This window comes from Grus americana, chromosome 3, assembly GCF_028858705.1.
Source record: "Grus americana isolate bGruAme1 chromosome 3, bGruAme1.mat, whole genome shotgun sequence".
Taxonomy (NCBI): Eukaryota; Metazoa; Chordata; class Aves; order Gruiformes; family Gruidae; genus Grus; species Grus americana.
The window spans coordinates 1,370,873-1,395,029 of NC_072854.1; the positions used below are offsets into that span (position 1 = coordinate 1,370,873).

General features: G+C 48.2%; 2 protein-coding genes across 7 annotated transcripts in view; one reads left to right on the top strand and one right to left on the bottom strand.

Annotated features, from left to right (window-relative positions):
• On the top strand, positions 1–18,884 carry ESCO2 (establishment of sister chromatid cohesion N-acetyltransferase 2). 6 transcript variants are annotated; one of them, XM_054819309.1, is made up of 12 exons: positions 1–677; positions 1,423–1,649; positions 2,384–2,449; positions 4,030–5,035; positions 7,445–7,532; positions 10,222–10,282; positions 13,961–14,090; positions 15,632–15,763; positions 16,082–16,171; positions 16,622–16,765; positions 17,141–17,322; positions 18,245–18,884. In XM_054819309.1, the coding sequence occupies exons 3-12, from the start codon at positions 2,400–2,402 to the stop codon at positions 18,381–18,383; spliced, it is 2,022 nt and encodes a 673-aa protein (XP_054675284.1). In that variant the 5' UTR covers positions 1–677; positions 1,423–1,649; positions 2,384–2,399; the 3' UTR covers positions 18,384–18,884. The 6 variants fall into 6 exon arrangements, with proteins under 6 accessions (XP_054675284.1, XP_054675282.1, XP_054675287.1 ...); XM_054819311.1 differs by lacking the exon at positions 1–677 and adding an exon at positions 692–782; XM_054819307.1 differs by lacking the exon at positions 1,423–1,649.
• PBK (PDZ binding kinase) overlaps positions 18,863–24,157 on the bottom strand; it is a 10,094-nt gene continuing 4,799 nt past the window's right edge. Inside the window, exons 6-8 of the mRNA XM_054819331.1 lie at positions 22,884–23,013; positions 21,126–21,302; positions 18,863–19,643 (exon numbers count right to left, since the gene is read on the bottom strand). Of these exons, the coding sequence (XP_054675306.1) occupies positions 19,444–19,643; positions 21,126–21,302; positions 22,884–23,013 (507 nt within the window). The 3' untranslated portion in view covers positions 18,863–19,443. The remainder of the gene's footprint in view (positions 19,644–21,125; positions 21,303–22,883; positions 23,014–24,157) is intronic.

Here is a 24,157-nt window from a genome sequence, read left to right on the forward strand (position 1 = left end):
CAAAGCTCCTCCAGCTCGGTTTGTGAGTGCGGTGGGCTTGGTCACGGTTTAATTTTATTTATTTTTTTTCTGGCTAGACGTAAATGGCCTTCGGAGTATGCCTGGTGGCCACGGGAGGACCTCAGCAAGGAGCCTCGGTGGAGCTGTCGCTGCCCTGAATCCCTCACTGGCCCCCTCACGCCGCAGCGGCCTCCCCGAGGGGTGTCTCCGCCGGCATTTTCGGAGGCCCCGGACAGAAGGCAAAGCAGAGGGAACCGGTATCGCGCTCCAAAGAGGGAGAAGGGGGGAGTCACCCAGACTGTGTAGCCCAAGGCAATGGAAATGCTTCACAGCAGGGCTCTGATGGCCCATTTAAAAGCAAAAGCATAGCTGGGCACCCCATTAACCTTTGCAAACGCGTCTCCATTCGCTCCGTCCCTTCATATGTAAAACTTGCCCGCCACCCGCCTTGAGCCTCCCGCGCCTCAGCCCGCACCGCGTACGGACTACAACTCCCATCAGCCCTCGCACGTCCTCGCGGCCCGGAGGCGGCTCCGTCCTCGCGAGGCACGCTGGGAATTGGAGTCTCTCTGGGAAGAGAAGGGGTGTGGCGAATTCTGCCACCTGATTGGCTGGAAAACAAGTAGGGCGGGTGCAAAGCGGCGCGCCGTAGTTAGGCCAATGGCGATGAAATACGTGTGAGTGATGAGGCGCTCGGCCAATGGAAAGAGGAGAGCGGGCGGGCGGGAGAAGGCGCGCGGGTTCGAAGGCGCGGGAGTGTTGGTGGCGGAGGCGGTGCTGAGGTGAGGGAGCGCGGCCGGGCCGGGGGGACGCTCGGGTGGGGGTCCGGTGTTGTGTCGAGACGTGGGGTTTGTGTTAGGGGGAACGAGGGGTGCGGGTGTCAGGGCCTGGTGCGTTTCTGAGGTGCCTGTGTGGGCTGAGGTGAGGGGGTCCCTGTGCCCAGGGCCTGGTGTGGTGTGGGGGCTGTGGGACCCTGAGGTGGGGGTTTGGTGCGGCGCTGAGGTGCACCAGGCCCCACATAGCGGTGTAGGTGGCGTGGGGGACTGGGGGAGGTGGGAGGGGGGAGACAGGCAGCATGGGGCCAGACCCTGGTGCCAGGTGAGGTGTGGGGAGCGGGCTTCTGGGAGGTGTGGGGCGCTGTGGATAGGTGCTGGGGTAAGGGGCTGGTGCACCCCTAGGTTGCAGGGTGCCTGTGGGGTGCTGGGGTGAAGGTGTGATGCAACACTGAAGTGAGGGGCTGGCTGGGAACATTTTGGGAAAGGGTGTGGGTGGCTGGGGCTGGCAGTGGAGAGCTGGATCCTGGGTTACTAGTGCAAGCTGTAAGGATTCCTTCCTCCACATGCGCGCCTTGACTGTCCTGCCAACAGTGTGTCCTTGTCTTATCTTCTCTCTTTCATCTGCACCTGATATCTCATTTCCCAGGTACCTTCAGGCTTGTTATTGTTGCCCTGTGCTTCTAAAGCGTTACCTGCCCTCTCTTCAAGTTGCCCTCTGCCAGCGCTGCTCTGTGCTGAGGTTGTACAACTCCTGCTGCAGCTCCTGGCTCCATCTTCTGTCACTGCTCATGTGCTTGGTGGTCCCAGGTTGTCCTGTCTGGGCTGTCATCGGTCACTGCTTCCCCAAAACCAGCAACACCTTAACGCAGGCAGGTTAGGAGGAACTTCCCCCTACTAGCAGATTATTGAATAAATTATTCTTTGCTGTTCTAGAAGTTTATGAATATTATTGGTCCTCTTGGATACAGGGTATTTGTTTCTTCTGGGGTTTCGGTTGTGAAACGCCACATACCAGAAAGGTGAATGTTGAATGATAATTATCTCAAACTGGAAGAGAGAGAACAAACAGTGTTAAACTGGTTTAAATGGTTGCTGTGTTAATGAAGGCTAAAAAAAAAAGTGTGGTTTATGGTATTTGGCAAGATGGAAGCTGGGAGAGAAACTCTCTCAGTCTGTCGGGTAAAGAGCTGTCTCGGCTGGAAGGTAAATGCCAACGTGAAACCCTCGCGGGAATAAACTGACCGTCAATATAGGCAGGAGAAACGTTAGTGAGGTCTGGAATGAGCTTTGCAAGAGACAGAAAGTAAAATGCATTTCTGAATTACCTGACTCCGTTTTAGAGATGGGACTTTAGGATGTGTTTGTCCATGATGACAGAATTGGACTTGACCTGGAAGATCCTTTCTGTGTGCACTTGTTTTATGGCTTACGCTCAGCTGAAACACAGCCCTACGGTACTCTAGTCTCTGTCGTGCCTGAACTGCTTCCATTCTGTGTCTTCTTCCCAGTCCCCACCTTTTCTTCCTTCTTTCCTACTTTTTTATTTTTGTTTAATTTTATTTTTTACTGGAAATCAATTTCAAACTATTAAAAATATGTTCTTGTAGGCGCTCTGGTGAAGACATGGCAGCTGTTACCCCACAGAAAAGGAGCCGTAGTTCTGATACCGATGGGTACGTTAACTTTTCATAGATTTTTTTTTTCTATAGAAAGAAATTAATTGCTGCATGTAGAATAAAATAGATGTTTAAAATCCTTGAGAGCTTTTAATGTAAAGTGGAAAAAACCTAATATGGTTCTGAGATGCAGGTAGCATCACCCCAGTTTATTATTCAGTGACTTATAACGTTTTTATATTGTATTGAGCATCTCCAGAGATTTCATCTAATCTATAGGGAAACCCAAGCTAAGAATGATCTTCAATCTGTAGCAAAGCACAGAATTAGAAAGGAGAAAAGCTGTTACACTGAGCTGATACTTTGCAGGCCTACATTAACACAGTGCATTAGGGCTTTTTTTCTCCCCTTTCTTTTATTAAAGTAAGGTAACTTGTTTTGGCAGTCACCTCTGTCAGGTGCATGTACCTGTACCTGACATTCACACACAGACCTAGCCCTAAGTCACAAAACCAGTAGAAACCTAAAAACTGGTTGTTTAGAAACTTCAGAAATAAAACTCCTGATATTTGCATTTCTTTGTGGTAAAGCCTCAGTTTTTCCCTCTTGGAAAGACTTGGATATACAGTACAGAAATACTAAGGTCTGCACAAATTATCTGAATAGTCTTCTAGTGTTAATAGAAAAATAGTTCCTGTGTTACGTATGCCTAAAAAACTATAAATTTTTTTTTTTTCCCCCTAAATCTAATGAAGGAGAAGCCACTGACCACAAACAAAAAGCTGAGTTTAAATCCAAAAGAATAGTTTCTTTCTCATTCTTTTGTAACTCTGCCAGGCCAACAGATTTTTCTCAGGCTTGTCCTGTATTTCTCCCACAAAAATATTTCTTGGGGCGGGGGGAAAAGACCAAGAGTGAAGTTTGATGTCTGAATTAGAAGGACAAATTCCTGAGATAAAGTGTAAATACTGGCTGAGGAAATGCCTCGCTATGTTGTGTGCCAAATATGTTACCCCCGGGAACGGCTGAACGTGTCCTTCGCATAAATGTGGTGGTATTAGTGTTATCATCTCCTTTTGGGCGGGAGGTTCAGAACCTATTAGCAATCTACTGATGAGGTTTTACATTCTGAAACAGCTGTTAGAATGAGATTTCCGTGTGTGCCTTTCAGAAACCGGCACAATAAAATATTGCGATACAACCCCCCCAGCTTTATCAGTCTTACATACAGGGGTGAGGGATGCACAAGCTTCTTCACAGGTGCAAATCTGAGTTGACACAGTTTTCCTGGAACAAACCAAACATTATTTTTTTTCTCCTTAATTATGAATAGTGCTGATCCTGTCAGCAGCATTCCAGAAAGTAGAATGACTCTTGTTCCCAGGTACTTTAACAAGTTCAGGCAAGAAAATAGATTTGGTATTTAAAAAAAAAAAAAAGTGGAGAATAGAGAGACAGTCTTAAGCGTCTTGATATTTGTATATTATAGTTTGGTATTTGAGATTTCTATTTGATACAGGGCATATACCAGTACAGGCAACTAGGCTGAGTGAAAATTAAGTGTTATTTAAGCAAAACAATAATTGAAAAGCTTTCGGTAGTATATGTGATGTTTTGCTCTATAATTATTTTTACAGTTCATCCTTAGCCTTTGAGACCCCTGTGAAAAAAAAGATGGTAGGCTTTGCTGAAGGTCTGTCTCCACTAAAGAAATCGAGAAATAATCGGTTTGCTTCCCAAATAAAATGGTCATCTAGCTCCAGCGATGAGATGAAAGAAAACGAGGCTGTTCCGGTGAAGCCGGCTCTGTCGAGGAGGCTGGATATTTCCCCCCTTCAGACAGCCAGTGTTCCCACAGCCATGCAGAGGGAGTCCTCAAGGAAAGTATCCCCAAAACCCGCTTCCATGTACAAGTCCCTTGTGCCTGCAGTGTCTTTTTATAGCAAGGAAAAGCGATACCTTACTCCTCTTGAGAGGAAACAACTGAACGAGAACCGCTCTTTGGGTGAGAGGAACAGGGATGAAAACCTCCCAGCTGCCAGCAGGACTGAGAAGACGAACATGAACTTGAGCAGGAATACAAGCTCAAAGCCAACCAAGCACACAACCAACTCCAAGCATAGCAAAACTGTCCCCAAAACGCTGAGGAAGGCAAAGGGAGAGATGCCAGCGGGAAAACCCAGTGTGGAGAAAGAGAATGTGAATTGCCTAATTAAAAAGAAGATGGATTCGCCCTTCCGAGTCCTAAGCATGACAGTTAAACCAGCCCTGAAACTCCAGTTGGGAGCAGCGTTCTTTTCTGCCAGGAAGAAATCACACTCTAAAAAACCAGTTGTAGACACTAAATCTCTCCAGGAGCTCCCCAAATCTCTGCCAGAAAACAATCAGCCCAGACCACCACCAACTACAAAATCAAATTCAGCTGATAAAAACAAAATTCTTGAGGAGGGTGGTATATTGAGAAGTCTTTCTGTGTCTCAGAAGAAGGAAAATGAAAATGGAGAGCACTTTACAAGCTGTGTAAATCAAGGGAGAGATTCGGCAGGTGAAGGAAAAACATCTCCGCAGAAAAGCGGAAGCCCCTCTGGTCCCTTTTGTAGTTCCAAGTCTGCAGCCCTGGGAAACGGTGACGTAGGGGATGGGGTAAGTAGTGGCGACACCAAGACCCGTGGAGGTGTTCGGGTGACACGCACGGAGCTCGCTGAGCAAGGTGGAAGTAACGCATGCTCCACTTATTCATAGAGTGTTTATTTAGTTATATTAGTGGATTTTGCCTAGGAAGACTTTCACAGATTTATTCCTGCCTTATGAAGGCACAAAACTGTGATAAACCTTCAGAAGTTCTTGTCGGTGTCCCCGACGGTTGCTAGCTCTCTGTTGCAGTGAAATACTCCATTTACGACAGCTGAAGGGAAAGCTTTCTGCAGGATGTTTTGCAAAAGACCATATGTATCTTCTTTCTCGTGATAAAGGCAAGGCTGAAAAAGAAGTTTTTAAATGTCCTTTTGTGTTTGTTTTTTTTTCCTTTTTTTCTTCTGTTTTAATAATTGTAACACATGCCAAGTCTGACCTTGCTGAGCTTTGGGGGAGGCTGTGAGCCTGCAGTCTGGGCGTTTTCCCTAAATAAAACTCTGCAAAATGTTACCTGCTCAAAGCCAGAGGAAGGAGGTGCTTCTCAAGAGTTCTGCTTTGCTCCTGGAAGCCAATTTTGCTTTTCCCCAGCCACACACTTCTCAGCCAGTGAAGTAATTGGACAGAGAAAGCAAAATTGTTTCTAGAGTGTCTGTATTTATTTAGAGGTTTCTCCTGGGTCACAAGAAGTTGCTTGCTGGTACAGCCTGTGCTGTAATTCAAGTGGCGCTAGCAGGCTTTGGCTGGTCTGGGATTATCTTTTTAGTGATTATTTTCCTCAGCAGGAACTGTGTGCTAATTCTGCAGCTCCCTTCTCCAAGGAAGCCAGACTAAGCCCTGGTTTCTCATGCTTTAACAAACCAACAGTGAGTTTTTGTGTGTCTGAAGAACTGTAACCCTTTTGTATTATCACTGAAGAGGCATACGCTACCTTACCAGTCAATACTCCTGGTGATAGAAAACTGCTGGTTTGGGGTTTTTTTTAAACACACGTTTGGTTCTTGTGCAAATATGTTTAGCAGTGCTGGAATGGTTAAACTTTGCAATGAGTCTCGCTTATTCCTGAGCCATTAATGCTTGCTCGCTTTTAACTTTATGATTTACTAGAGAATTGTTTAGCTTGGGATGTGGATTTTGCTTTCTAACGCGTGTGAAAGGTAAGGGTGGCGATGGAACGAGTGCAGCAGTAAAATACAAATTCAGAACAGGTTTGCAAACCATTTCATCACACTTAACGCTGTTGCATTCTGGCACCTGAAATGTAGGAAAAGCCTGTGGAATACTACTTCAGTATTTTATACTGAGCATTGAAAGGAAGCACTGAACGAGATGGGAAGCTGTTTTTATAGAGCTAATGTGTTTTATATTCCTGTGTCCATTCAATAAAGGACAGTTTATTGTCTCCTTTGTTCACCTGCACTGTTTTAGTGTCTCTCTCACATTCCTGACTTGATTGTCAATATAGTTTTACTATGCAGCATTAATAAAACACAAATGTTAGCTCGTGCAATCTAATCTTGCACGTGCAGTAAAAAGAAAATGCAACTTTAAAGCATTTGATTCTGCTGTGATGGCAATTTTTTGTGTTGGCAAATTATTTCTCAGAGGTTAACCAGAAGCATGGAGTGTTTGAAAAGGGGACTGAGTGACTTCGTTACTGCAAACTGAATACAGACCAAGTTTGGCCTTCATCTAGTCTCAGATTTTGCTACAGCCGGTTGCTCTACCTGGTAGCTGTCTAGGCTTCCTGATGAGATGGGAAATAATACACTATCATATACAAAATGAACAGAATTCAAGGCAAAAAAACCAGTTTGACAAGCTTTAATTTTTCATAGAACATTTGCGAGAGACTTCCATGTGACAGGCTTCCAAAAGTCAGGAAGAAGCACGGTTGTAGACAGAGAATGAAGCAGAGTCCCAGAAATGCTAAGGTGAAGAAATGATACAAATCTCTACAGTTCAGATTTAATCTAAAAACAAACGGAAAACCCCCATGTCCCTCAATAAAACAAAAGCAGAGGCATGTGTAGGTGTCAAGGTGTTGAGAATCGAAATCTGCGATCATTGTCATAAGCTGAATTTAGTCTTACAGTAGCCAAAGGCAGGTAGATGAGAAATGTCGCTGGTACGCCTCGAGGCTGCGAGTAACCTGCAGGAAATGAATTTTTCCTTGTGCAACATTTTCAGCAACACTTTCAAATTCAGCATTTAGGTGTAACTTTAATAGCGGTCAGATGAGTAGTTTGTGAAGACCGCGTTTCGTTATTGGAAAAAAGAGCTGTTGGTACCGCTTCATAATGTCAATTAATGCTCATTGTGAAGGTCCCTTGAACTCGATGTGGTTCTGTAGCTGCTGAGAACTTCATTAACTGGAGAGTTTCCTTTTTGCCCTAAAAAAAAAATTGTCTTAATTTATAGGATGTTGGTGAAATCAGTTCTACAAGCTGTGAGTCAGATGACTGCGTTATTCTTTCAAGCCAATCTCCACCGAAGGTGAATAAGGGAGGTAAGTTGGATTATACGTATTTTGGCCTATGTATAGGAAAATGAGGCAGAAGAGACTTGAAAATCTCTTAGGTTACCTGCTTGTCCCCAGCAGGATCAAATCTGCTGAATTCTCAGGTCCTCCTATAATTTAGTGTTTAAATAAGCTGGACAGTAACATTGGAGGTTCTGCTGTGTCTCTGACAAATCTGGTTTAGTGTTAGCAGTACGTAAACTGGTTTTTATCCCGATGTCTTTCCTCTTTGGTTTACTACATGCCTATTCCCAGTAAGATTTGGGAAGTTACTGTTTTTGAAACCTACTATTACACTTTTCACCATTCTTTTCTCCCTGCACCTCGATTCTTTCATCTTTCTTTTTTAAATCTTGATTTTTAGGCATCTTCTTCATTGGTTCTCTCCAGGCTGAGCCATGTCTTTCCTGCTATGGTACTCCCAAACTGATTTCCATCTGAGCCTAACCAGCACTAATTAGCAAGAAGGGACTAATTAATATATTAGACATGCAGTGAATGTATAAGTTTACATGGGAAACTTTGTGTTTGTGAGATGCCTTTGGCTTGACCGTAACCTGAGAGGGATGATCCCTCTGTTATTTTGCCCCAACTTGTTAAGTATAGTGGTTCACCTTATCCTTATTTCAATCTATGTGTTTCTGCCCATTTTCAATGTAAGAATGCTTTTTAAATTAAACTCTTAAATGCCCCTCTGTGCTGGTTATTATCTACAAAGTTATAAGCATATATTATTATTTACTCCTGATGGTCACTGAGGAAACTCCACTCTACACTTTTTGTTTCAGCAATGAATTATTAACGATAATTATTTGAATAGGATATTTTTCCCCCCCTCCCAGTTTACTTTGCCCCTTTTCTTATGGTTGGTTTGCAGAGACCCTCTTTCCCTACTAACACAAGGAAATTTTCAGAAGTTACATGTTAATTTTAAGACATTTATTATTTTTCCTCTTGGGAATAACAAGTGACAACAAAAGCAAAATATGTTGCTTAAATATTATTTTATTAAGGCAAAATAATGTGTTGGCCTCTACCTGCTGTCTCATCTTCCAAGTATGCACTACCATGTGCCAGTATGTTTGCAGAAGGTGAGGTCATCTTATTTTATCCTAATTTCCTGATTTCTCCGTTTTTCCCTTTTAAAAATAGGCAGCGTTTGTTGTTCTAGCCTCAGCAGCCCTGGGTTAATCCAATCCTTGCCACTCTGAAAAGATCTCATCACAACTAAGTCTTTTGTTGATGACTGATATAAAAAGGCACCAAATGTTGTGTCATCTGGTTTTAGTGTTTCCTCCTCTCTTGGTAGCTGAAACCCCTGGGTTTTCCCCTTGCTGTTACAGGACACTTTCCTGGTACCGTCGCCTTCCCCAGCTTGAGCTCGTGTTGCAATTTGGCGTTTCTGCTTTCAGAACTTTGTGTTGCTGCTCTGCTCTCCCCTGGTTTCTATTCCCATTGTGATTCCTTGAGTTTCCAGTGTGGGGGGGAATCATGGTTTAGCCATGTTTGTCTCTTACTCCACTTCTTTCTGACACATCTGGTCTTCATCTGTTTCTTGAGGAAATTGCCAGCACTCCTGAGCTTCCCCCCCCCCCCCGTCTTTAGTCTCGCTTCACATGGGAACTTATTTATCCACTTTTGGAACATAGTGAAATGTTTTATTGAAGGTCACCATTTCTCCATGCCTCCTTGTCCTGAGCGGTGGCATGCTCTGGGCTGCCAGCCTCTTCTTTCTGCTGTCTCCAGCTCTGTGTTGAAGACTCCTCTTACTGCATTTTCCACCTGTTTATAAAGGAAAGATTGCCTGACGTTATTTGCCTGCTGAGGCCTTTCCCAAGAAGTGTCTTGGCCCTCTAAGCTCCTGCATTTCTAGGAAGCCATAGGCTTTTTATTGTTTATTAGTGTCATCTTCATGACTCCTCACCAGCTTTCCCGCTACTGATATTAACAAGAGACTTTTTTACTGTGTCCTGTTTCCTAGAAACAACTGGTTCATCTTCATGCTATGTTTTTTTGGAGGCTGTTAGGGCCGCTCTTCTACTTAGGTACTGTAATTCCTAAAAAGTCTCTGTCTGTTTGTGAACGCAGTCAAAATATAAAAGCCGAAAGCAGTCTAGTACCTAAACTTTTGACACTTGAGGGAAAATATAATCCTAACTAATCATTTGCTTGGGTTTACTTACCAAAGTCTTTGCTGAATTATCCTAAAGCTTACAGCTTGTGTGCTGTAACCTAGTGCTGAGCCTGTCGTTACCCAGCTTCATCCCAGGATGAAGCAGCTGTAGATTCAGGCTGTCTCAGCCAAAATAATGGAAAATGGAGAAACCTGTGCTTGATTAGCACTTTTAATTAATAGCTATGGAAAAACTAAACTACTGCAGCAGAAATTTCTGCTTCATAATTCCAATGTGAGAAGGGAAAGCACCAGAGAGCCTGATCAATGTCACTTAAGTGGATTGAAGGTAATTATGGCTTGATACCACTCATGGACATAACTTTTATATCCTGCAGCATCAACAGCTTCCCAGTACTCACAACTCTTGTCTATAGAGTTCAATTTCACTGTTGTGGGTCATTTTGAAGTCTTATTGGTGTTTGAATTTCTGTTTCCATGTATCAATGTATTCTGCAACTAAAAAGGATTCTAAATCACAATAATTTCACTCATTTTTTCCAGCATCTCCTTCAAATGCTGTTGTCTACCCTATATTCAGTGCACCCCCCGCCAGCAAGAAAAGGTAGGCTGATCTTTACTAAGTCTCTCCAAGAATAATCACAAGTGTCACATCTGCAAAATAATTTTTTTTCTTGAATTATACTAATTCTTAATATAATAGCTTAGCTTTCTCCCAGTCTTTGTAAGGTTTGGGAGTCTGAGGGTGGTTTGGGTTTGTTTGTGTGGCTTTTTTGTTGTCATTTAAAAAAAAAAAAATTACATTTGTGTTGATTTAGAGGGATTCTAGCCCGTGAATAAGGAAATACATGCTTGCTTACTCTCTGTAGGACATTTTAGTTGTGAATTTGTACATATTATTGAGCTGAATTTTTTTTTTTTTTTACTAAAAAGGAAATAATAGTTTTCTCTTAGCTGTTGCTAATGGTAAAATCATTAGAACAAGGTGGACTGTTTCAGGATATATTAATCACCAATGATAGCACAGCCTTGGTGTTTTTTGAGCCCTGTAGAGGGATTTTCATTTATACTACTTTTGTATAGATGGCAAACATGCGTGTTAGGAGTTTACTAGACCTCCATCACCTCCCAGTACAGCAGCATTGGCTCTGGCGTGGGTGCTCTTACCATGCTTGAAGCAATTCTGTGTTGCAAGCAACCTTTTGAGCTAAGTTTGTGTACGTCAGCTACAGCGTGTGGAAAATTCGACTTTATATTTAACTGGGCCAGTTAAACTGTGGGTCCCTTGTTGAGAAACGCTGGTGGGGCAGGTCAGTCGCTGCTCAGGCCAACCAGTGGCTTTTGCAGGAACCAGCAGCTCTCCTGTCTGTCACGCGGGATGTCCTCTACTGGTTAAGCCTACAGTATTAATTTTTAAACTGCTGAAATGAGTCACTTTTTGGGAAGGCACTGGCTTATTACAGTTGTACAGAGCTAAAGATTTAGAATCATCAAATCCCCGACTGGTTTGGGTGGGCAGGGACCTCCCAGCCCACCCAGTGCCACCCCTGCCATGGGCAGGGACACCCTCCACTAGCCCAGCTTGCCCAAAGCCCCATCCAACCTGGCCTTGAACACTGCCAGGGAGCCAGGGGCAGCCCCAGCTTCTCTGGGCACCCTGTGCCAGGGCCTCAGCACCCTCACAGGGAAGGATTTCTGCCTCACATCCCATCTCCATCTCCCCTCCTGCAGCTTCAGGCCATGCCCCTTGGCCTGTCACTCCCTGCCCTTGGCACCAGCCCCTCTCCAGCTTTCCTGGAGCCCCTGCAGGGACTGGAAGGGGCTCTAAGGTCTCCCCGCAGCCTTCTCTTCTCCAGGCTGAACCAGCCCAACTCTCTCAGCCTGAGGTCTCCAGAGCAGAGGTGCTCCAGCCCTCGCCTCATCTCCGTGGCCTCCTCTGGCCTGGCTCCAACAGCTCCATGTCCTTCTTGTGCTGGGGACCCCCGAGCTGGACGCAGCACTGCAGGGGGGTCTCAGCAAAGCGGAGCAGAGGGGCAGAATCCCCTCCCTCGACCTGCTGCTGCTCACGCTGCTGGACACGCAGCCCAGGACACGGGTGGCTTTCTGGGCTGCCAGCGCACGTTGCCGGCTCATGGTGAGCTTCTCGTCCCCCAACAGCCCAAGTCCTTCTGCTCAGGGCTGCTCTCCATCCATTCCCTGCCCAGCCTGGAGTTGTGCTTGGGATTGACCCGACCCACGTGCAGGACCTTGCACTTGGCCCGGTTGAACTTCATGCGGTTTGCACGGTCCCACCTCGCCTTGGATGGCACCCCTTCCCTTCAGCATGTCAACCGGGTTTCAGAAGGCTTGTTTACCTGCCTTGTGCTGGTGGTGTAGAATACCCATGTTCTTTAAATTCAGCATCAAACTGATCTCTCTCTGCCATCCAGTTCATTGCTTTTCCGTAGTAACTCTCCCTGCGATATGCTTTTGTAACTATTACAGTGCCATGGCTAACGTAGACCAACACTGTTAGCACTCCGGCGAGTATCTGTGTGATCTGCAGGCATCGCCTGGTGTGCAGAGATCACTAACTACACCGCTCGGGTGTGTTTTGTATTGCACTTTTTTTTTTTTTCACCCTGAGAAATTTTAGTACAGCAGCATGCTCAGTTTTGATCTAGGTGCCAAAGACAAGACAGGACTTCTAATAAAAATGGGTGGAAAGGATTAACGGAAGCACCGGCTTCTCTTCCACTCTCCCATGCACACCTGAGTGGGTATTTTGTAGGCCTGCTGGGCAATGTTTGATACTCTGTGTGATGGAAGTGAAGCATGAGCGTGCGAAACTTGCTTTTTTGCTTCTGTAAAAAGCACGATCTTGATAAATTGCTTGCAAGCACTGGGATGCTTTACTTGTAGGGTGTAATTGTACTACCTGGTGTCTGTGCTTCCGATTAGATTATTTCTTCAATTAATTTGCTGCTGTACTTGTAGACCTGTAGTGGAAAAAGACTTGTTTTTCCCTGCAAGAACCAGAGCTACTAATCCCTCTCCCATATTGAATCAACTTCTTGATGCGTTTTGTTAACAATAAAAGCATTCTGAGCCGAGTTTATTGTGAACATAAAAAAAATCCCACTTAAAGTTGCTCCTAAAAGAGCCAAAATAAACCTTCCAAAACTTGTCGCGCTACTGTAGTCCTCTGCCACAGAAGTGTTGAAAGAGGGATCTGATTGCAATACTTGCTTTGCTTCCTCATGTGGCTTTTCAAATACCTTCCGTGGTGCAAGTGGAACCCTGGAATATGTGGAAATCCTGGTGTTTGTGATTAACTGAAAATCAGTCTTGGATTTGCAATTGTCTCTTGGGAAGCTGATGAGCAAAAGCTTTTCCTGCATGAAGTCCCTGCTTTGGAAATTCTCCTTAGTATCCAAAACTATAAAATTTTTGCTGTATCTCTAAATTAGTTCCATGTTAAGGTTCACTGCACAATAGTTATGATTTCCCACTTTGATTGCTTAAGAAATACCACCTTTATGTACAGAAGTCTAAAGGTAGGGTAGAAAAACTGTGCAATTATTAACACCCCTGACAATGTGCTTCCCTATCGCTGCAGCCCACGTTATAAACCTAAAAAGTCATATAAAGCTTCCGTGTCTGGATCTAAACAGGAAGAATTCCTCACGGCCTTGCTTCAGTCTGTGTAGTCAGCTTTCCTCACAGAACGGGAACGCTTGGAGCTTTGTAAGATGATTTCAGATGTGGGACTGTTTAGGTGAGACTTTTTGGGGTTTTTGCATCCCAGTCAGACTCGGGTGCAGGATTGCCAGAGCTGCGCGGCTCGCTGCCAAGACCCCTGAGCCCGCGCAGGAGCATTTTGGGTGTCTAGTCGCACAGAAGCGGCGGTTTGAGGAGGGAGCTGCTGGACTTGGGCACCAGTTTCTTCACCCACAGTTTCCGTGGACCTGGCCCTCTGCTTCCCAGTTTGTTAGGTATCCCTTTGTTCAAGGAGCTGCTGAATTTCCAATATCCTGGAAATGGGATGGCTGGGGAAGCGAGAGGGGTGCTTAATCAAGAGTTATTTAACTTCTGATGCAGTTGTGGCTCTTCCTAGAGCCCCTCTCCTTCCCTCCTTCCCCCCAGAGGAGCTGGCACCACAGCTCTCGCAGCTTTGCTGTACCTGGCTTAGTTTAGGGTGTTCTGTAACAAGAGTCACTACCCTGCCCTGCTACCCAACGTGTAATTTTAACCTTTTTGCCTGCAGCAACTGGTGTTCACCTCTCTCTGAAATGATTTTCAGGACGCAGACTGTGCTGGATGAACTGACTTCTCCATTTGGGTCCAGCCCACCTGCAAAAACATCTCACACCTCACAGAAAAGCAAGAAGGCGAAAGAGCTCTGCAAGCGCTCCAGAGATCAGATGATCATTGTAAGGTTCCCCTCGGGGTGTGTGGGGTCCTCTGGGTGACCTGGTAGTGAGGAAACAAGAAATATATCTTGAGGCTAACCATTAAGTAGATTTCCTTACGTGTAAACCTCAAACCAACCACGCTGCAACGACCGTAACAGGGCAGTGATTAACATATTTAGCACTAGACACGGAGAAGGTGGTAGCTGGGAAATAGGTCATTATGGTTTCCCTGGGACTAATGCTTTATTACATTTTAGAATTCAAAAGTGATTTAAGGAACATAATATTTTAAAAAAAACAAACAAAAAACCCAAAGCAAAGGGGAACTCAGCCAAGCATGTATGGATGCTATAGGATAATTTTCCTTTCCCACGGCTTCCTGGCCCACTGTGTGAGCAGAGTCAGCGCAGCACCGCAATCCCAGCGGCAAACGTCGGCCGGGGCAGCGCGGGAGCAGGAACGTGTGACCCAGAGCTGAGCCCGAGCGCAGCTCGCTCCGTTAGTGAGCGGGTGCCTCTTTGGTAGCTCCATGTCTGCCTTCCTGCTGTTGCCCTTCAGCGTGGAGTACTGAGTTTGGAGGCCAAACAACGTTACCGAGGTTTGCGTGTCATGTAGCCGTTGCGCGTATGTGTTTCCAGAAAATACACCCTCAGTGATGAGTAATTTTTTAGTAAAACATTTGTTCTCACTTGGTGACATGCAGACTTTTTCAAGCCTGTTTCCTGTGGGATCAGGGCTTATGTGATCGTTCTTGTCTGCTGATCTGCCCTTTCTAGCACCATTTGGATGATTTCTGTCAAATTTGAGACCTCACAGATACAAATTGTGTACTTTGTGTTGTGAAAACTGATCCCTGTGGAAGAGGGAAACCCAGATGAGTGTCTGCGCTGAGAGGAGAGCAGCAGCGTGTACTCGGCCGCCCTGAACGCGGCCGGCGGGCCAGCCACGAGCTCCAACCCTGCCTGGCACGCCTCGGCGGCATGTCTGACTGCTGGGCCCACCAGGGACAGACTGTGGGTGCTGTGACACGGGGGGGAAGCCCGAACCGGGGCGCAGGAAAGGAAGGGAGCTGCTGCAGCAGCAGCCAGTGCAGGGAAATAAGACGAGTCCTTAACAAACTCAGCTTTGCTTCCCAACGCTTCTTCGAGGGCAATCTGCTGTTTGCTTGCGCAGCTGGCATTCAGTTCCTTCTCTTCCCCTCCCTGTGTACTGACAGAGATAAAAACGAGGTTATTTTTAGGTAAAAGATGAAAAGACTAAACAGAGTTTACCTTTTTGTGGTGCTCTTGTACATTGTTTTCTCAGTGAGGATGTTGCTCATCTATTTCAAGGCTCGTTCCAAATAATGCATTCTTTGTGTTCCCTGGATAACTTAGGCTGCATAGTTCCAAATATTCTGCAAATGAGCAAAAGCTGGTCCTCCCCATCACAAATTCAAATCAAAACAAATACTTGGATCTTTGATGATCATTACTAGAACCAATTCTCAACCTCATTCTTTAAACTGAATGTGGTTTTGAATGGCTTCAGAGTGCTTAACTGGTTTTGTTTCTCACTAGGATGCCGGTCAGAAGCATTTTGGTGCTGTAGTTTGCAAGTCGTGCGGCATGATCTACACGGCTGCTAGCCCCGAGGACGAAGCCCAGCACATCCAGCACCACGAGCGATTCCTCGAGGGACTCAGATACGTGGTAAGGCGATGGCTGCGCTCGCAGCTCGGCTGAGGAAGACGGGGGGGGGAAGTGGTGTTGGGATATCCAGGTACGAAGTTGAGACAGCTGCAGGCAAATGTTTTGTCATCCAGAGGGGAGGTTAAAGTGTAAGTTTGGCAGCTCCAGCAAGCGTCTGCCTTCATCGGTTTGATAAATGTGGCTTGACTTTATTCCTGAAAGCTGAAGTGGTTCAGATTACACCTTCATCTGCCAGAATCTTCACTGAATCACTTCCCTTCTCTTGCTAAACCACTAACTCGTTGTTTGTTTGGGTTTCTTTTTTCCCCTCTGTGGCAGGGTTGGAAGAAAGAACGAGTTGTGGCAGAGTTCTGGGATGGGAAAATTGTATTGATTCTTCCAAATGACCCAAAATACGCTGTCAAGAAGGTACACGTTTGTTTATTTTGGGGGTTATATTGTAGATTAGCTTTCTACTGGCTCAGCTCCTGGAACTGCCTTGGTGCGTGATCGCACACCGCTTGCCAGTGAACAGGAGAGCTGAGTGGGGTCGGGGCAGCAATCCGGCTTGCTGTGGACACCCACCCTGGCACATCTGAACCCTGCGCTGAAGCTCTTGTCCTTAAATGACCAACAGGACCCGGTCCTTTCCGTCCCGAGGCTGGGCTGAGAGGCAGGTGCGCTCTGCGAGAGGTCTGGATGGGCAAAGACACGAGTGGGAGCCTGTTCTTTAATGTTTTCTACGCAGTTAGAGCCCGATCTTGTGTAAGCACAGGCTTATTTGGGGGAACAAGTCCCCTTTCTGACAGGTTTCACGCCAGAGTCAAAGAATGCACGCGTTAATTCCTAACACACCTCTCTCTGGTTTTGTTTTCTTAGGCAGAAGATGTGCAAGAAATTGTAGATAATGAACTGGGATTTAAGCAAGTTCCCTTGAGCTGCCCAGCCAAGACTAAAATATATTGCTTTGTGTCCAACGAGAAGATGATTGTTGGGTGCTTAGTGGCTGAATCAATCAAGCAGGTATGTGTTGTTAATTGCAGGCTAATAACAGGGACTGTTTGCGTAAGCCTGTCTTACTGGAAATCCTGGCTTTGCGCAGGATGGGGAGGGAAAATAAAACTAAGGAAATAAACAAAAAAACCCACCCCCCAAAAAAATTTTTAAAAAAAAGAAGTCGAGGAAAAGCTTGTGCTTTTCTCAGAGCGCGATGTTGCTGGCAGGAGTTAGTTGAGTTTGCATGGCTGCGAGCTTCCATCCGACCCGGGTTTGGGAGCTGTTTACGTGGTGATCTGCCCTGTAAGAGACAGCAGGAGGCAAGGCTGGGAGCGCGGGAAGGCCCGCGGCTCTGCATCCCGGCGGGAGGGAGCAGTGCGATGCCTCCCCTTGTCCCCGCAGGCTTTCCGGGTGCTGTCTGAGCCGGGAGCTGCGCCGTCCCCCGGCCAGGACCCCCTGCAGCACCACCGGGCTTGGCGCTGCTCCACGGAGCCCGAACCCGCCGTCTGCGGCGTCAGCAGGATCTGGGTGTTCGGCCCGAGGCGCAGGAACGGCATCGCCCGTCGCATGGTGGACGTGGTCAGGTAGGGAGCGGCCTCAGGGCAGCGCGGAGCCGCGGGTTGATCCTTGGGGGAGGGAGAATGATTGCAGCAAAGAGTGTTCAGAAGGAACTTAGGGAAAAGGATAAATCTGTATCGTTAAGCAGGTCTGAAATCCCCACTCCACAGTGGAAGGATATCAAGTGGACAGATGTTCTATGTATATGTAATATTTAAGTAATATTTTTATTTATAAACTAAATGTGGGCCAGGCTGTTGAGTGCTGGGTATAACGGTATGCAGAGCTACACAGACTGGATTTTCTAAGAGAAGCTCTGCTTGTTGGGACAAAATATCATTTATTTTATTTTTTTTTTTACTGGACAAATTGATGGGCCCAAACACTTGGGTTTTTCTAGGCAGGAAACTCCGAGCTTTTCAAGCTCAGACCAAACTGGGAAGAAGACTTAAAAACTTCCCCTGTCTGTTAATATGGGCTACCTTGAGGGGGAGCTTGGTAGTCCACGAGCTTGTAGTGGCACTTAGCATCTTTGTGTCATACCTGCTGGCTCTATGTATATAAAATACAGACGTATAAAGTGTGTGAGCGTTTGATGTGCTGCCTTCCAAACCTGGGTGACCTCTGGGTGCCCACAAGAGTCCTGGCACTGCCGTGGTGGACTTAGCTCATGAACCGCTCCAAGATATTTAACTGAAACCTCTGGGTTTCCATCAAAAACTCTGTTTGGGTTTTTTTTCCTGCCTGTATTTTGGTTTTACATTATCCTTCTCGCTAATTTTAAAATGGTTCCCGAGTGCGCCACAATCGGAGAGAGCAAGCTGGCCTTTCGCAGCGATCTCCTCTGGTTTGAAAGCGAAGTGACGGGAGGAATAACAGCTCCCCGCAGAGGAGGGCTGCGGGTACCAGCGGGTCGCGGTGCGCCGATAGCTCCGCTCTCTCTTTCAGGAGCACCTTCATGTACGGCTGCTACCTGAGCACCCACGAAATCGCCTTCTCCGACCCGACGCCGGACGGCAAGCTGTTTGCAACGAAATACTGCCAAACCCCTAACTTCCTTGTTTACAACTTTATTTATAACAACTGATTCGACTTGATTATTACAAGTTGAGGTTTGTTGAAATCATCCGAGATAATTTGCTTAAAATAACACTTGAGCGTTGGTACCTAGCTAAACGCTGTTTTCCTGCTGAGCCCTTTGTTCTTCCTCCCCTTGTGAGCGAGCTGGGGGAGAGCGTGTCACTTTGTGTACAGAGTTGTGTCGTGTTTTAGCGTGTGCCGTGGAACCTTGTTTGGATTTGGGGTAGGTTTCTTTCTTCTGAAATGAAATTTTATTGCAAGTAACTTAATTTCTTTAAAAAGTTTAATTAATATAAAGATGGCTGTTTTCTCCCGGATGTGGGGGTATGTAATTCTGAGCTCTCTTAGTACAACCAGTTGCTAAATGTATGCGCAGAGTATGAGATGTCTTAGAACGACGGACTTGTGGCAGGATTTCCCCCAGGGTGGAAGACCTGGAAACCCCCGGTGTTTTGCTGCAGGGGAACCTGGCACGAGGGCCCTTTGCTCAATAAAATGTGAGAAATGCCGCTGCTCCAGCGTGTTTCTGTGCAGAGATGTGGGAATGCTTCCAGCACTCTCCTACTTTGAGGAGTTTGGAGGAGAAGGTGGCAGTGGCTGGGGGGGAGGAGGACAAGTATGTGTTGCAACCTCTTTAGCAGGAATTCCCTGCTGGCAGTGTTTTCTTCAGTAAATCCCTAAGAGTGGTGACTTTTCTTGACCCTATACCCTCTTTTACTGTGGTACAACTCTGCGTAACAACCTGTTGGGTCAGGAAAACTTTTCCTTGAGCTTGGGGCTGCTGTCCCCAACCACCTCAGGAACACAAATACTTTACTCAAGAGCCCTCACCAAACCTTGCACGTACAGGGCAGGGACACACATGTGCTGTAGCGGGGGGGGGGGGGGGGGGGAAAGCACTGCTTCCACACAGATTAAGAAGAAAAAAAAAAGTATTTTTAACATATCGGTGACAAATAAGTTGTTAATTTAACACAAACAACAAGGGAAGAGCTTTAAGGCAGATGTAATGTGACAACTGTGTTGTCCCCGAGCTCTGCAGCACGGGAGCTTAAGTGCTTTTACTTCTAGGCCAGAGTTGCCTCCAAGGCTTCCACGATGCACGCGGCAGAGGGACGCTTCTTGGGGTCCTCGTTGGTGCAGACAGAAAAGAGGTCGATCATGCACTGGTAGGATGGGTCCAGCTCCTCCATGTTGAGGGCTGGGCGGGTTCCAAGGGCTGCGTAATATGCTTCCTCGTCAAAGCAGTCTTCATCAAAAGACTCATCTGTGCAAGAATCATAGAATCATACTGGTTTGGGTGGGCAGGGACCTCCCAGCCCATCCAGTGCCACCCCTGCCATGGGCAGGGACACCCTCCACTAGCCCAGCTTGCCCAAAGCCCCATCCAACCTGGCCTTGAACACTGCCAGGGAGCCAGGGGCAGCCCCAGCTTCTCTGGGCACCCTGTGCCAGGGCCTCAGCACCCTCACAGGGAAGGATTTCTGCCTCACAGCCCATCTCCATCTCCCCTCCTGCAGCTTCAGGCCATGCCCCTTGGCCTGTCACTCCCTGCCCTTGGCACCAGCCCCTCTCCAGCTTTCCTGGAGCCCCTGCAGGGACTGGAAGGGGCTCTAAGGTCTCCCCGCAGCCTTCTCTTCTCCAGGCTGAACCAGCCCAACTCTCTCAGCCTGAGGTCTCCAGAGCAGAGGTGCTCCAGCCCTCGCCTCATCTCCGTGGCCTCCTCTGGCCTGGCTCCAACAGCTCCATGTCCTTCTTGTGCTGGGGACCCCCGAGCTGGACGCAGCACTGCAGGGGGGTCTCAGCAGAGCGGAGCAGAGGGGCAGAATCCCCTCCCTCGACCTGCTGGTGGTCAATGTTGGCACCAATTACTGCCTGGGATACATCATTACTTTCCCTTCGCCTTAAATCACTTATTTTGAAGCTGTATCTAACCCCTTTTTCCCAGCAGAATAACTGAGTCACCCCTGCAGAGCTGCTGGGAAAAAGCTCTGCAGCCAGGAGATGCTGAGAGCAGGAGAGAGGAAAAATCCCCCAGCTGCCTGGAGACTGAGTTAGAAAACACAAACCAGCCTGCAGGTCTGTGCCAGCATGAAGGCTGGAGCAGGAGGAGTTTTCCCAGCACAGCCCATGTCATTTTTGGCTGTGCATCGCTCCAGGGCACAGATGTGTAGCTGTAGCCCTCCCTGCTGGTGCCATCTGCTCCCCCTGCCTTGTCTGCTCAGTCTAACCCCAAACGAGAGGGTGGCCAACAGCATCCTGGCTTGTACCAGAACTAGTGTGGCCAGCAGGACCAGGGCAGTGACCGTCCCCCTGTACTCGGCTCTGGTGAGGTCACACCTCAAGTGCTGAGTTCAGTGTTGGGCCCCTCACTCCAAGAAGGACATTGAGGTGCTGGAGCGTGTCCAGAGAAGGGCAACCAAGTGGTGCAGGGTCTGGAGCACAAGTCTGATGGGAGCGGCTGAGGGAACTGGGGGTGCTGAGCCTGGAGAACAGGAGGCTGAGGGGAGACCTGGTCGCTCTCTACAACTGCCTGGAAGGAGGGTGCAGCCAGGTGGGGTCGGTCTCTTCTCCCAAGGAACAAGCGATAGGACAAGAGGGAACGGCCTCAAGTTGTGCCAGGGGAGGTTTAGGTTGGAGATGAGGAGAAATGTCTTCCCCCAAAGGTTTGTCAAGCCCTGGGACAGGCTGCCCAGGGAAGTGGTGGAGTCCCCATCCCTGGAGGGATTGAAAAGGTATAGAAACAAACCTTCATCACCAGAGTCGTCGCTCAGGTTGAGGTGGGGCACAGAAAGGGTCATCATTTCCCAGAGAGTCAGCCCAAAAGCAAAGATGTCAGCCTTGTCGGTGATCACGCCATCATCCTGCAGAGCCTCCTTGGGCTTCCAGGGCTCGGTGCCAACATAGCACATCTCCGGGTCGCTCACTGGAAGGAATAAAACCACAGCTCGGGTGTCTGCTGGGACTTGCAGCCACAGCTCTCTCCAGAGTGGGGATTTAGCCTCTGGTTCACTTGGGTGTGCCAAGGCCACAGGGCACGAGCCTCTGGGGGCCTGCACCTATTTTTCTTTTGCATCTGCGTAGTCTCAAACCTCCCCGGAACCTGCGAATTTGCTCTGCAGCAGTTGCCAGACACAGCAGGGCTCGTGCTTCTCCCTCCGCAAGGAGATTTCAGGGTGGAACGTCTGAGGCCACGCAGAGCTTGGGGAGAAGGCCTGAAGGCCAGAGCCGTGCTCTGTAGCTTAACCCTGCCGTAAGACACCCCCCGCAATGAACAAGTGAGAAATTATCTGCCTTTTCCCCAGGTTTTTCCCCTTCTCGGCTTGTCCCCCCCCCCCGGGGAAGCAGGACTGGGGTGACAGCACCCACAGGACCCCTTCCCCAGATGAGGGACGAAGCCAACCAAGCCCTCCATCGGTCTCCACCACACGGTGCCTCCTGCCAGCCAGGCAGCCCTCCTGTTTTCTTCACTCCAGCCCAAACCAAGTTCTTACCGCTTTGTTCAATTTAACGCCTCCTTGATCTTAATTAGCCTCGAGAGAGTTGAGGCCATCGGCTCCCAGCATGACGAAGGAAGCACCAGCTCTGACTCGATCCCTTCCGTCCCCGCTGCCAAGAGCGAGGTGCCACATTTCCCCCGCGCTCAAAACTCTCCCTAACAAATTCCCAAGCTGTCAGCAAATCTCAGCTCTTCCAAGAAACTTTTTCACTTGCGGGACTGATCTTCAAAGCCCGGCTTGTAACGAGAAGCCAACGCCGAAATCCCTCAACGCTTCACAGGCTGTTGCGCTTTAATCCTTGGCTGCCACGCGGATGGGGACCCAGCGTCCTCACTGTCAGTGGGTGCTCATCGTCTGCTTGAGACCACGAGGAGGCAAAGCTGGGTGGAGGGGACTTCCTCCTCTTAAATCAGCCCAGACACCGATACTTTAACCACGCTCCTCTCCAGGAGATTACGCTGGGGCGCTGCCTCCAGCTCTCTCGCTCCTTATAAAAAGGAACAGCTACTAATAAAACTGTAATAGAGCAGCTTTATAAATTACGAGGCTGTCGCAGGCCCAAGCGCTGTGTAAAGCGGCAGAGAAAAGCATTCTTGTAATTAACCCAAACACATTCCCGCTGTTCACAGCCAAGCCGCGACGCCATTAGACATCTGCTTCTCGTTTACATGAAGCCTTTATAACGCTTGCTTTTGGATCGTGCGTCTTTCTAGACCTACGAGAAAGATTCATTTATTTAACTCTCTGGCAAGAGCATCTCCTCAGCAGGGTCCAGCAGGGCCTGAGCCAGAATACAAATGGGCACTCCTGCCCACGGGAGCAAAGTCACGGGCCTGGGGAATTAAAGCTGGACCTTCCAGAAATCCCCTTCACCCACGCACAGTGCAAACCACTCGCCGGTCCTTCCCTCCGAGGACACGGGAGGGTAAATGTGTTCGCTCTGCTCCCAGAGCCAAGCTCTGGCAGTCACCAAGTGTTCAGGTCTCCTTCCCAGCAGCCCGACCTACCGGTCATGTTCTCGTCCAGGGGCAGGGACATTCCCACGTCACAGATCTTGACGGCTTCAAAATCACCTTTAACAACCACGTTTGAAGACTTGATATCTCCGTGGAGCAGCTTCTTATCATTGTGAAGATACTAAGAGGCAGAGAGGAGCTGTTAACGCCTGCTTACAGATACGGAGAGGCAGGAGGAGCCATTGGATTTGGACAAAAAAGCACCAAATTCTTCATGTTGAACATATTTAGCTTTAAAACCTCAAGGATGGGTCAACACCTACCTCTAACACGTACAAAACATGGGGCAGGTTGTTCCAGCCAGCCTAGTTTTGGAGGCTCAGGGTTGCTTTTAGCAAAGTGCCCCTAGGAACAGGCACTTGAGAGCCTTAGCTGATGGCCCAGCACACATCTGCGTGATCCCGGGAGCTCAGGGCTGCAACTCCTCAGCAGCAATAGCTCAGGACTCGCTGCCACGACCGGGGCAGCTGAGACTTTACCCTGACCGCTGGCATAGCCGGGGTGAGGCTCAGAACCCCACAGAATCCCACATTGGTCAGGGCTGGAAGGGACCTCTGGAGATCATCTCGTCCAACCCCCTGCCAGAGCAGGATCACCCAGAGCAGGTCGCACAGGATCACATCCAGGCGGGTTTTGAATCTCTCCAGAGAAGGAGACTCCACAACCTCTCTGGGCAGCCTGTCCCAGGGCTCGGTCACCCTCACAGTGAAGAAGTTTCTCCTCATGTTCAGATGGAACTTCCCGTGTTCCAGTTTGTGCCCGTTGCCCCTTGTCCTGTCACTGGGCACCACTGAGAAGAGTCTGGCCCCATCCTCTTGACCCCCACCCTTTAGCTATTGATAAGTGTGGATCAGATCCCCTCTCAGCCTTCTCTTCTCCAGGCTAACCAGCCCCAGCTCTCTCAGCCTCTCCTCACACCAGAGATGCTCCAGGCCCCTCCTCATCCTCGCAGCCCTCCGCTGGACTCTCCCCAGTAGTTCCCAGTCTGTCTGGAACTGGGGAGCCCAGCACTGGACACAGAACTCCAGATGTGGCCTCACCAGGGCAGAGCAGAGCAGAGGGGGAGGAGAACCTCCCTCGACCTGCTGGCCACGCTCTTCTCCATGCACCCCAGGACACCGTTGGCCGCCTTGGCCACGAGGGCACACCGCTGGTCATGGAGAGCTTGGTGTCCACCAGGACGTCCAGGCCCTTCTCCGCAGCGCTGCTTCCCAGCAGGTCACCCCCACCCTGTCCTGGTGCTGGGGTTATTCCTCCCTGGGTGC